Source organism: Stigmatopora argus, chromosome 15 (genome assembly GCF_051989625.1).
Source record: "Stigmatopora argus isolate UIUO_Sarg chromosome 15, RoL_Sarg_1.0, whole genome shotgun sequence".
NCBI classification, from domain to species: domain Eukaryota; kingdom Metazoa; phylum Chordata; class Actinopteri; order Syngnathiformes; family Syngnathidae; genus Stigmatopora; species Stigmatopora argus.
The window spans coordinates 14,105,334-14,116,792 of NC_135401.1; the positions used below are offsets into that span (position 1 = coordinate 14,105,334).

At 39.3% G+C, this 11,459-nt stretch overlaps 1 protein-coding gene across 3 annotated transcripts; it reads right to left on the reverse strand.

Annotated features, from left to right (window-relative positions):
• vps29 (VPS29 retromer complex component) lies at window positions 1-11,385 on the reverse strand. 3 transcript variants are annotated; one of them, XM_077620383.1, is made up of 5 exons: window positions 11,217-11,294; window positions 9,037-9,048; window positions 1,812-2,003; window positions 379-614; window positions 1-314 (listed from the first exon to the last, which is right to left on the reverse strand). In XM_077620383.1, exons 1-5 carry the CDS (start codon window positions 11,217-11,219, stop codon window positions 197-199), a joined length of 561 nt encoding a protein of 186 aa, XP_077476509.1. In that variant the 5' UTR covers window positions 11,220-11,294; the 3' UTR covers window positions 1-196. The 3 variants fall into 3 exon arrangements, with proteins under 3 accessions (XP_077476509.1, XP_077476510.1, XP_077476508.1); XM_077620384.1 differs by lacking the exon at window positions 9,037-9,048 and having other exon boundaries at window positions 11,217-11,385; XM_077620382.1 differs by lacking the exons at window positions 9,037-9,048; window positions 11,217-11,294 and adding an exon at window positions 11,027-11,210.
• Between the last annotated feature and the right edge of the window lie 74 nt (window positions 11,386-11,459).

The following is an 11,459-nucleotide window of genomic DNA, read 5'->3' on the forward strand; positions in this document are numbered from 1 at the left end:
TTGAAGATTAATCATTTATTCTGTTTGAAGTGGAAAGGAATGAGAAGGAAGCTGAAATTTTTGCATGACAAATAAATGTTTGTGTTCATTACATTTCAACTGCAACACCAAGAAAGAAAGAAAAAACAATGTGAAAACTGAGCTTGAAGACAGACAATGTCTCCAAGTGGATGAAAAGAAAAGCGCGTGTTGGTAATTATGACTTTTTGTACTCGATTCGTTCCACTTTGACGTCGTCTCCAATTAGTTGGTAGACGTACGTCACCACTGTCGACGCCTGGATGTCCATCAGCACAAAGGACGGGATTATGTTGCTGTGAGAAGACAACATTTTCAGGGTTCATCCTAAAAAAACATGTGATTAGCGCCTCCGTGTACCTTTCCAGTGCGCTGTAGGCTCCAGTGGCAGACCCAGGGTTGATGTAGAACTTGTTCTCGTTCTCAAATGCCTCAAACTTGTGCGTGTGTCCCGAGATGAGGATGTCGACATCCAGCTGCCGCTGCAGTAGCGCCAAACTGGCCACGTCCCCCCATGGAATCACCTGGTGGCCGTGAATTAGACCGATCTTAAATTGCCCCACGGTAACCACCTTCTGCTCCGGGTAGTTCAGGTTCTAAAACAAAAATAATGGAGTTGCAACTGAATGAAGTTGTAGACAGTCAAGTTGAATTTCGACTTGTAGGAAATATATTTTAGTTTCAGCAACAACAAAAATAAAATACAAATGTACTGCAGTTGTAAAAAACTAACTTTTAGTCCCAGAAGTTGTTTGTAACAAATATTTTTGTATTTTTAAGAAAACTTGTAGTTGTATGAAAAAAAATGGATATTTAAAAATGCCTCGTCATTGTCATCTTATCCATTGCATGAAATACATTTGTAATTACAGCTGAAACAAGTTGTAAATAAACTAACCTGTGGCTGTAGAAGTAAATCTGAATTTGCAGTTGTCGGGAAATATTTGTATTTAAAGTTAACAAAAAAATCTATAGCTGTAAAAAATGCTGTCGTTTTAAAAGGTAAATTTGAACCAGGGAAATAGATATTTGTAGTTCCAGCAAAAATGTATTTAACTACCATATTTTCTCACGTACAAGCCCTATTTGTAACTAAAAAATGATGACTAAATCAAGGGTATGGCTTATATGCGCACATGACTTGCTATATATACTCTTTTTCACCAGTAGATGTTGGCAAATTAATATTTACTATTTGTTGGTTATTTTCTGTTTTGCAGTAAGAAAACAACCGTTACTGGAAGAATGACTAACTTCCTTATGATATTGACCCTAATAATGTTTTTGATTCATACAGTATCTCAGAAATACCATGTGTGATTTTTCTTAAGATTTTCCCTTCAAAGTAACACATTTGTACTCCCTCTTAAAACCACGAATATGGACGTGAAAATAAGGAGGTGCCTTATACGCGAGAAATTGTAAAATTCAAACATCTTAAGGCAATTTTAAGGGTGCGGCTTATATGCGAGTAAATACATTAACTTTGTGGTAGACTTAAATATACGGTCATAGTTGCAGCAACAAATCCATTTGTAACATAACTAACTTGCAGTTGTCGAGGTGAATTTGAACTTGAAGTTGAAAGTTCAAAGTTTCCTGATTCAAAATCTACCAGTTAGCTTTTCTATAACTACATGTTCATTTTGCTACACTTAAATTTGTTTTTCTACAAATATAAGTGACCCTTTAATGAAATGGCGCTAGACTTTGTAGTATCATGAGATATTGAATTGTGGTCCATATACTCGTTGGATTTTGTCAGAATGGTGATTTACAGACGTTGTAGTGACCTCATCAAAGTCCCCGCGTACGATGTGGACGTCCCCAGCGAGCGTCTTCAGGTAGTCGTAGCTCTCCTTAGTGCAAAGGTTACCAGTGCAGAGGATATGTTGGATCTTTCCCGGCACCAGAAGCTTCTTGAACTTAGCCGGTAATGTGTTGCATCGGTGCGGGATGTGCAGGTCGCCTAACACCAGGACTAACTGCGTAGAAAAGAGATGCTTTAGACGCCGAAAAAGAGGTCTCCCTGAGGGACCCTCAGACAGGTAGAAATTGATTGACTGTCCGAACAACAACTGTTTGACAGCCAGTGGGAGAGCAGGCCTTAGCAGGCCTAGTTCTTAGTCTCACAGAAAACTTTATTGCAAACTTTACCAAAAAGCAAGAAAAAAAAGAATAGCAAATGGGCAGAATACCTCAAATAGTGGCTTCCATTGACTTCATTTAGGTTAAAATCAGTATAGCGAGCCCTAGCCCAAATATTTTGAACCCCTCCTAAAAAGTACGGAACTCCAAGGCCTTTTTTTTGGCATACGTAATTTAGAATTTAATATATGATCGCAAACACACAATCCTATTCCCAGGTGAGGTAAATCTCAATGTTGTTTTCATTAGCAATGACTAACAAAAATATTTCAATGTACAACATTTTTTAATGATGACGACAAGCAAGTGTTTTGGTTGACTGTACAGACTGTAAAACATAACAGATTAGTAGTTTTAGTTTTAAGAGACAAACATGCAATATTGTGATCACAATACATGACAGTTGCTTAATGTACGCAAAGTTAATATGCCTGCATCTTATTGTCCTTAATTATAGTGTGGAGAAAGTGCCGAGTTGACAATAAAGTTTTAGCTTGTTTGCGCTGCTGCGGTCTGCATGTTATGTTACAGGAAGAACATTTGGGCATATTTTAATAATGCAACATGTTCTTCAACCCGTATCTGGACTGTCTAAAACAGGGGTCTCGAACTCAATTTACCTGGGGGCCGCTAGAGGCCGAGTCTGGGTGAGACTGGGCCGCATCAGGATTTCCACAAGAAAAGCACTGATAAAACTTTCCAACGTTATCAAATATCTTTATTTTTTAACAAAAAATAATGAATTAAATACATTAACTTAAAGATGAATAAAAAATAAATCAATCAGTAATATAAAACCAAATAATACTAATGAGCATACAGTAGATATACACTGGCTGGCTAAGTAGAGAAAATGAATTATTTTTATTCCGTTTCAAATGTCTGTATTAACAGCTCTTTAACCTTTAACTTTCTGAACTTGAATGGAACATTGAACATGAAATATTCTGAACATGGCTTCTTTTGCCTACTCCTTGCTGCTAGAGACCTGGCAGCGCTTCTTCTCACATAGTCACATTTGGCTTGAGGGAGGAAGCAGTGGAGACCCTCAGTAGAGCTTGAAGATGCTCATCAGTAAGTCTGGACCTGTACTTGGACTTATTGAAGTTCAAGGTGGAGAAGAGCTTCTCACACAAGTATGTGCTCCCAAAAAGGCACATGGTCCGCTTGAACCTTCGGGAAAGTTCAGGGAAGCTGGGGGTCAACTCTCTCAAAAATTGCCCAAGCTTGTCTGCTTCTCCACTCACCTCCCTGAACTTGGCTTTGAGTGCAGAGTTGCACTGCAGGTCCATGAGCTCCATTTGAAGCTCAGGAGGGGCATCTTGCACATCAAAGGAGAAGGGGTCCGCAAAAATTTGAAATGTGGCTTTGTGTGTCTTGAAGTCTGCAAATCTGTGATCAAATTCCTCCTGTAGCTGCGAAATGGCCTCAACATACTTCTCACCACTGAATGGTGTGCCTGCATCCACGAGAGCCTTGCATGCTGGGAAATGGCAAAGGTTTGTCTGAGAGAGCTGGGCTTTCCATAACACAAGTTTAGTGCAGAATGCTCTCACGTTGTCATAGGCAGCACTGACAAGTTGCCCCTGGCCTTGTAGCTTCTTGTTCAGTACATTAAGCTCATGTGTGATATCAACAAGAAAAGCCAAGTCCATGAGCCATTTGGGATCACTTAGCACAGGATCAATCAACTCACAAACAGCGTAGCTAGCTTTGACTGCTGCATTACTGTCTTTGGTAGCCTTCTTGAAGAGATCCTGTTGCCTCAGAAGACGTGTTTTAAGACTGGCAACCTGGTTGGCTCTCTCATCTCTCTGGTATTTTTCGTACTCCTCAGCATGTCTCATAGTACAATTACGTTTCAAATTGTATTCCTTGTGCACCGCAACTTTTTCAGTGTAAATGAGACACGTCGGGGTGCCCCTGTGTTCAACAAAGAAATATTGCACTCCCCACTTTTCTTGAAACTGTCTGTGCTCATCACCGACCTTTCTCTTCACGGCAGGCTTTGAAAGAGACATCTCTGGGGCTCTGTAATATGTTTTTCCACTTGGAATGAGTCTCGGGTTGATCTTTCACATTCAGTCGCGCGGATTTGTGGCGCATGTGCACTTTCGCTCTCCGTTTCAATCGCGGAGATGGCTACAGACACTGACACAGGCTGGATCACGGATCATAGCGCCTCATTCAGTTCTATGCTGAGAGCAGCGGAGGAGTGTGCGCGCCGAGCGGAGTGATCGGCCTCACGGCTTCTCCTCCGCCCAGCTGATTGGAGGAATGAATGAGTGAGTGAGCGAGGCACTGGACAGCCCGGCCGATGTCCCGCCCTCCAGAGCCGTATACCTCACCGTGATTGGTTCATTCAGCTCCGAACCAAAGTTCCCTCTAATTTTTTGTTGGTCTGAGCAGAAAGACAACCTCCCTGAGCGCACTGAGTACCAGTGTGAGCGACATCATCGGTACTCGGATGATTCGCCTAAAGACGTTTTGCCGACGGACGTTTGACAGACGGGCAGGTCGCCGAATGGACGTTCATTCGGCCGAACGGAGGTTTCGCCGAAACGGGATTCGAACGCTCGCCCCGCCGGATCGTGTGTGTACAAGTTTTTCAACCTCGGCCCGCGGGCCATATACGGCCCGTTAGGATTTTTAATCCGGCCCGCCGCCGGTGTTGTCCAAATTATAGTAAAAATCAATGTTCGTCTACCATCAATGGCAGTCCGGGAATAAGCACTCTTGGGCAGGCAGATGTAGCAGAACCGAGCCGTAAAATGACAGCAATCGGGTCAAATCCATCCTAAAACAGCATTTAATGATTAAATACAAATACTGGATGATATCGCGATGGAGGCAAAAAAACGTCTATAGACGTCCATTCGCCAAACGGCTCAAAATGCTCTCAAATTCGGTCAAATCCAGCTGAAAACAGCGTTTAATGATTAAATACAAATACTAGTATTTGTATTTAATCATTAAACTAACAAATACTAGTACGACCTGTCCGTCTGTCAAACGTCCGTCGGCGAAACGTCTTTAGGCGAATCATCCGGTCACGACATCATCATTGCTCGCTATCGGCACACCAGTATCACACCTGCCACAAGCAGGTGCATGTCAATGTTCCCTCTAATTTTTCATGTAAAACATGCTGTAAAACAAGAAAAACATGAGTGGACAGAGCTACTGCCACTGGCTGCCACTTAAACGGCGCCATCATGGGGAAAGGGGTAAAAAAAAAAAAAAAAAAAAAAAAAACTAAAAAAAAAAAAAAACGATCTTTCATATTAAGACGGGGGCCGCAAATTATCGTCCCGCGGGCCGCAGTTGGCCCGCGGGCCGCAAGTTTGAGACCCCTGGTCTAAAACATATCCTCTGTCAATGTTCATTCAAAATTGTTGGATACTTTTTGGGGGGATTACAATACTTGATTTTTTATAGATGAGAAAATGATATATAATGTAGTTTCTTCAAAGTAGCCACTGTTTGCATTAATTACTTTTTTGTGCACTTTAGACATTTTATCGATAAACCTGAAATGGTTTTTACTTCACAGGTATGACTCAGAGTTTTTAGTCACATTTCTTGCTTCATCAATGGGTTTAAGACTATCATTTGTGTGGCATTGAATAAGGTCTGTCCAAAACTTTGCCCTGTATTATATTACTGTAATACCTTGAGATACGAGCTTAATGCGTTCCGGGACCGAGCTCGTATGTCGATTTACTCGTATATCAAATAAATTTTTCTCATAGAAATCAACTAAATAAAAATTAATTTGTTCCCACCCCAGAAAAAAAAAACTAAAAACAGGATATCACAATGGAAAAACATTTTTATTGGTTCTAATTCACCATCCACTAACAGAGTAACAAATAACTGTCGAGTGGTTATAATGTTCAATACTAAAATGAGACATTATTCAGTACAACGCTCAGTGTGCGGAGGGGAGAGAGACACTTTTTGGACGACAACGCGCTCGTAACATAACAAACATGAATTTCACTTAAATGAACCTAAATTACGTTACAGACACATTTAAAAACAAATTTTATTCTTACCTTACACTAAACTTAATTCTAATTTTGTTTTAATTTTTTCACTTTTCTACTTGGCTCTTTTTGCCCCGCTTCGACCTTCACTTTTAGCCAGAGTTTTTAAAAGGAACCCATCTAGGGTTGTTTGCTTTTGTCTCCCCTTCAAAATATTACGAAAATGACGCACACAAATATCCTCACAATAGGATAATGCAAGACCACTTGCCAACTTGTCCAGGAGCTCCTCTTGTATGGGCGAGCCAGCTCAGTCACGCATACACTACTCATGATTTTCAATTATTTTGTGCTAAATATTGATTGCCATGCTTTTTCTTCGCACTACCCTTCATTGCACCTGCTTACTTTGGACCCACTAATTTTCCACTTAATTCTGCACTGACTAACGCAAAAAAACAGAAAAAATGCAACGTTCTGCCCCCTGCTCATAGATATCTTTCCAGTAGGGAGATGCGGCGAGAAAGACAGTGCGCTGTTATCATAAGCAGCCTCTCGCATCTCGGCCACCTGGCTGTCTCGTATGCTCGTATCTCAAAATTTGTCTCGTATCTCACGGCAAATATTTGCTCGGAATTTTACTCGTACAGTGGTACCTCGTCACACGACCGCTCGTTATACAATATTCTCGTCTTACGACAGAAATTTCGATCGAATAATTCGCCCGTCATGCGATCAAAATTTCGTGATGTGACCAAGCCTTTTTTGCATATCTTTCGTGTATAACAATATCTACGAGCACTGAACGATTAATTCAGACGAGTTTCTACTACGCATCGACCAGGACACGCACAACGCGCATGCGCGGGCAAAAAGAGAGCTTTCTGGGTAATGAAGTATACTCGTGCATACAACGCCAATAGGCAATGGCACTCTTTCTCAGAATGAAACTTCATTACCCACAATCAATACATGGGTAAGCTGAGATGTTGCATTTCCTGTTATTATTATTATCTAATACAAGGAGTATTATATTACTTCTCGTTCGCTGCTCCTAAGAACATCAGCAGCACTGGCTCGCAATTCCCTCTTTGTAATGTTTCTGGTCGCAACGTCGTTCAAAGCGGCTGTGTTCAGAGCCATTTCAACGAGGGAGTTGCGAGCCGGTCTTTATGAGCAGCGTAGCGATCGCTAAAATGTACTACAAGACTATTTCTCGTTGGCAAGTGGTCGTGGGTTATTCTATTGTGAGGACATTTGTGTGAATCATTTTCGGAATATTTGAAGGGAATACGTAGTACAACAGCAAACAGCCCATCGATAGCGAACGTGAGGGTGGAGGCGTGGCAAACCGCCAACCCGGAAAACGAAGGTAACAAAAGATTACAACAAAATTAGAATTCAGTTTTGTGTAAAGTTACATTAAACGTATGTTTGAGTGTCTGTATATATTAATACAAGTTAATTTAAATTTGTTTGTTCCGTTTACGAGTGCGTTGTCGTGGGAAAAAAAACGAAACTGAATTTCACTCGTATCTCAAAATTCTCGTATGTTGGGGCACTCGTATGTCAAGGTATTACTGTATTGATATTAATCTAAAATGAATCTGGACATGAATTGGGTCCATAACACCCAGCGTTACTTAGCTCAGCGTATGATAAGAGTAAATTGATGATTTATACAAGTTATTGGGTAGAATCATTGCTTAGATTCTTTTTTTGTTGTGTCTACCTTGTACTAATCTATATCTATAAAAATTTGGGTCCCTATTAACAGCGTTAAAAAGCTTTTGTGTGTGATCCTTTTTATAGCTGATTCAGTAATTTGATAATTGTTAGATACATCATGTATTGAATGACTTGCATGATGTGGATAAATATTCATCACAAAATTCATGGATTATCCAAATAATCATTTGTCGCATTTCCTATCCACCACCTGCGGAACAGAGGCATTGAAACGAGGATGCCACTATTTGAGGATAAACAGCTATTAGGAAAATTCAAGAAACACTTGGAAAGAGCTTGTTTAACCCAATCACTGCCATTGATGGGAAAGACACCAATTACATTTGAAATGGGAGGGGCTGGAAGCAAATGTTCAATTTACCCTCAATTTTTAACCATTAACATTGAACTGCCCATTTTCTGCACCCTCATTGTGAAATTTAAAAAAACACAAACAATTCATTCATTTTCTGAAACGCTTATCTTCATAAGGGTCGCGGGGGCTGCTGGAGTCTATCCCAGCTGACTTCAGTCACCAGGCGAGGGACACCGTGAATTGGTGGCCAGCCAATCACAGGGCACGAGGAGACAGACAACCATTCATGCTCACACTCACACCTAGGGGCAATTTAGAGTGTTCAACCACCCTACCAGGCATAATTTTGGAATGTCGGAGGTAACCAGAGTACCCGGAGAAAACCCATGCAAACTCCACACAGAAGGACCGACCGGGGATCGAACGCAGGACCCCAGAACGAGCCAACCACTCAACCAGCGGGGCTCCCATCGAAACTATTCACTACTTTTAAAATCAATTAAATTAAAAAAAATAAGTTGCCGCTTACATAGTACAAAACCTAGAAAAAAATGAGAACATTATTTCTTAATATATTATGTAATTCAACTGTGGTCAAGTGATCCATGCTACGCTGTGATTGGTCAGGCTGTGAAATCTCATTTACATGCTCCATTCATAATTCTGCCTTAGTTATTTCAGAATTTAGTTGAATGCAGTAAAGAATAGAAAGATGAAACAAGTTAAGCTTTGAGCTGAAGGTGTGTTTTGTTACATTTTGGTGCTAGTAAGGGCCAAGTTAGTCGTTAGAGAGCCAGCAGAGAGCATCTGTCGCAGGAAACGCAAAGCGGTACTTACCCGGTGACCGGCCTGGTTGATTGGAGACAGGCAAGCGGGATGGAAGGAGGGGGATATGTGTGTGTGAATAAAATGACATAAGAAGGAATCATTAATACAACAAACATAAAAAGGTGAAGGGGGAGAAAAAGACAAGAAATTGTTGGGACTATAAGGGGGCTGAAATTTGAAATTAACAGTGAATGGACAGACTGATTAAGATTAACATAAACAAAATAAATCAAATATATGATGTGATTCATTCACTTGTTAATAGTTAGTGATTGTGGTGAAACAAGGGTGGGTAATGTCTTGATTTTTGAAATGGGCAGCTCCCAACTGAAGATGTAAAAGTTAGTGCTCGATATTGGGCAATTTCAGATGGAGCTGTGCTGCTGACTCATTACGTCGAAGAATTCAATGTTGTTGCGACTGCTATGCCTCAATTTGTGGGCTCTTTATTGGTAAGAAACACACACACCAGCACCAATGCAAATTTAATCCCTAACCCTTTATTGCGAACAGAATTAGTAGGCAAATGAGTATTTTGACCACATCATCCTATTTATGCTCTTACTCCAAGCTGTATAGGCTCGAAAGCACACTAACAATTAAGCAGATGAGGTGATGTGCAACGCTGTAATAAGAAGGGGTAAAGCAGTCTTAAAATTGCCAAGCTTCTGAAGTGTGATCATCCAACAATCAAGTTTCATTCAAAATAGTCAACTCCCTGAGTGTAGTCGCTACTGCACGCAATGTTGATTGCGAACAGATCAAAACACTGACAGAATCCAAGAATAGCAGGCTTTTGACTGTCCTTACAAAGAAAGGTGGCTATATTGGTCACTGATTTGTTTTTGAATGTCAGAAATGTATATTTGTGAATGTTGAGCTGTTATAGTGTTTTTTCTGGTGAAAATAAATATATGAAATGGGTATATAAATATCTTTTTTTGCTAAGTTCCCTAAAATTTTGCACAGTAAATCACCTGCACACAATGATATCCTCCAAAAATACAGGTACTCCTTTTGTATGCACTAAATTCAAGATTCTGGAGATGTCACTATATGTCGCTGATAGCTTGACTGTCTGGGTACATTGCTTGCTGACACGCGTTATTTATAAAGTGAAAAGGCATGACAACATTCGCAATCAACAATGATGTTTTCGTCTGCTACCAGTGAACGAGACGAGATCGGTTTTACAAAAAAAAATGTACTTTTTAAAAACTATTTTTCCCCATACAAAAGTTGTTATACGGCGTACACAATTTGAAATGATCAAAAAAAAGTATAAAATACGGGAAAAACGTATAATTTGACAGTAATGGTATTATTTGTATCATTTCCTCAAAATTTTGTGATTCCAATCGTGAACGAAATACATATTAAAATACAACCTAATATATATATATAAATATATATATATACATATATATATATATATATATATATATATATATAAATATATATATATATAAATATATATATATATATAAATATATAAAAATATATATATATAAATATATATATATAAATATATATATATAAATATATATATGAATATATATATATATTTTTTTTTTTACAGAGATACATGACTATATCAAAAATATTAGAGGAATACCAATTAATCAATTACAATTTAGGATTCCATTAACAGAGTCATAGTCCATATAGTGTGAGGCCAGCCTTGTATTCGAGCATTTAAATAATAAAACAAAAAAAGTTAAATTACACTTAACCACCAAAATGAGCAGTCAATGATTCTACCAAGAATGAATGAAATCCGTTAGATTACGTCACATTGCTATATTTTATGTCAACCTAGAACTGTCTGTTAGCTTGTTAGCACAGAGTGCTAACCAATTCGCGTCTAGGAAAAAGTCACTTGAGCATCAAGTGGGCCACACATACATCATTTCGGTGTAAATGCCTTGACCAATAATGCATAAATAGCCAAAGTAAAGAGCTAAAGTCTGTTGATTTAGCTCATTTTGTAATTTTGTACCACTTGACGTGCAGAAACTGTCATGTGACCGCCGATCCATCTCAGACTTGTGGCGTCACCTCATAAGAAAGTAGCGTCGCTTGCCTGTCCGACAATGACTTATTTATAAAAGGTCCAGTGAAGGCTGTACTCTAAAAACACAGCATAATTGGTGTAAATGTGCATGTTTAGAGGGTTGCTTCACACTTACCATCTTCAATTCCGCTGTTGATGATCGTCAAATTGAGGAAGCCTACGTATCACGTACATGCGTGCTACGTCATGTTGGCGGCCAATGAGAAACGATAAAGTAAAGTAATCTAGTAGACTTTCTACTTCTGTTAATATAATGTCAAAACAAAGGTATTAAAAACATGCGTGCCTATTACCGTAAATATTGACACATTTGTTTGATTTTACGTTGTTGAAAAACAATATAATATGATATTGATTT

Excerpts from the sequence above, each read along its gene's own strand:
- vps29 (XM_077620382.1), bottom strand. The coding sequence starts at position 11,050 with ATGACAGTTTCTGCACGTCAAGTG. Across the intron at positions 615-1,811 it reads TACGCGGGGACTTTGATGAG|AACCTGAACTACCCGGAGCA; the intron begins GTCACTACAACG and ends TTTTTGTTTTAG. Across the intron at positions 315-378 it reads GCCTACAGCGCACTGGAAAG|CAACATAATCCCGTCCTTTG; the intron begins GTACACGGAGGC and ends GTCTTCTCACAG.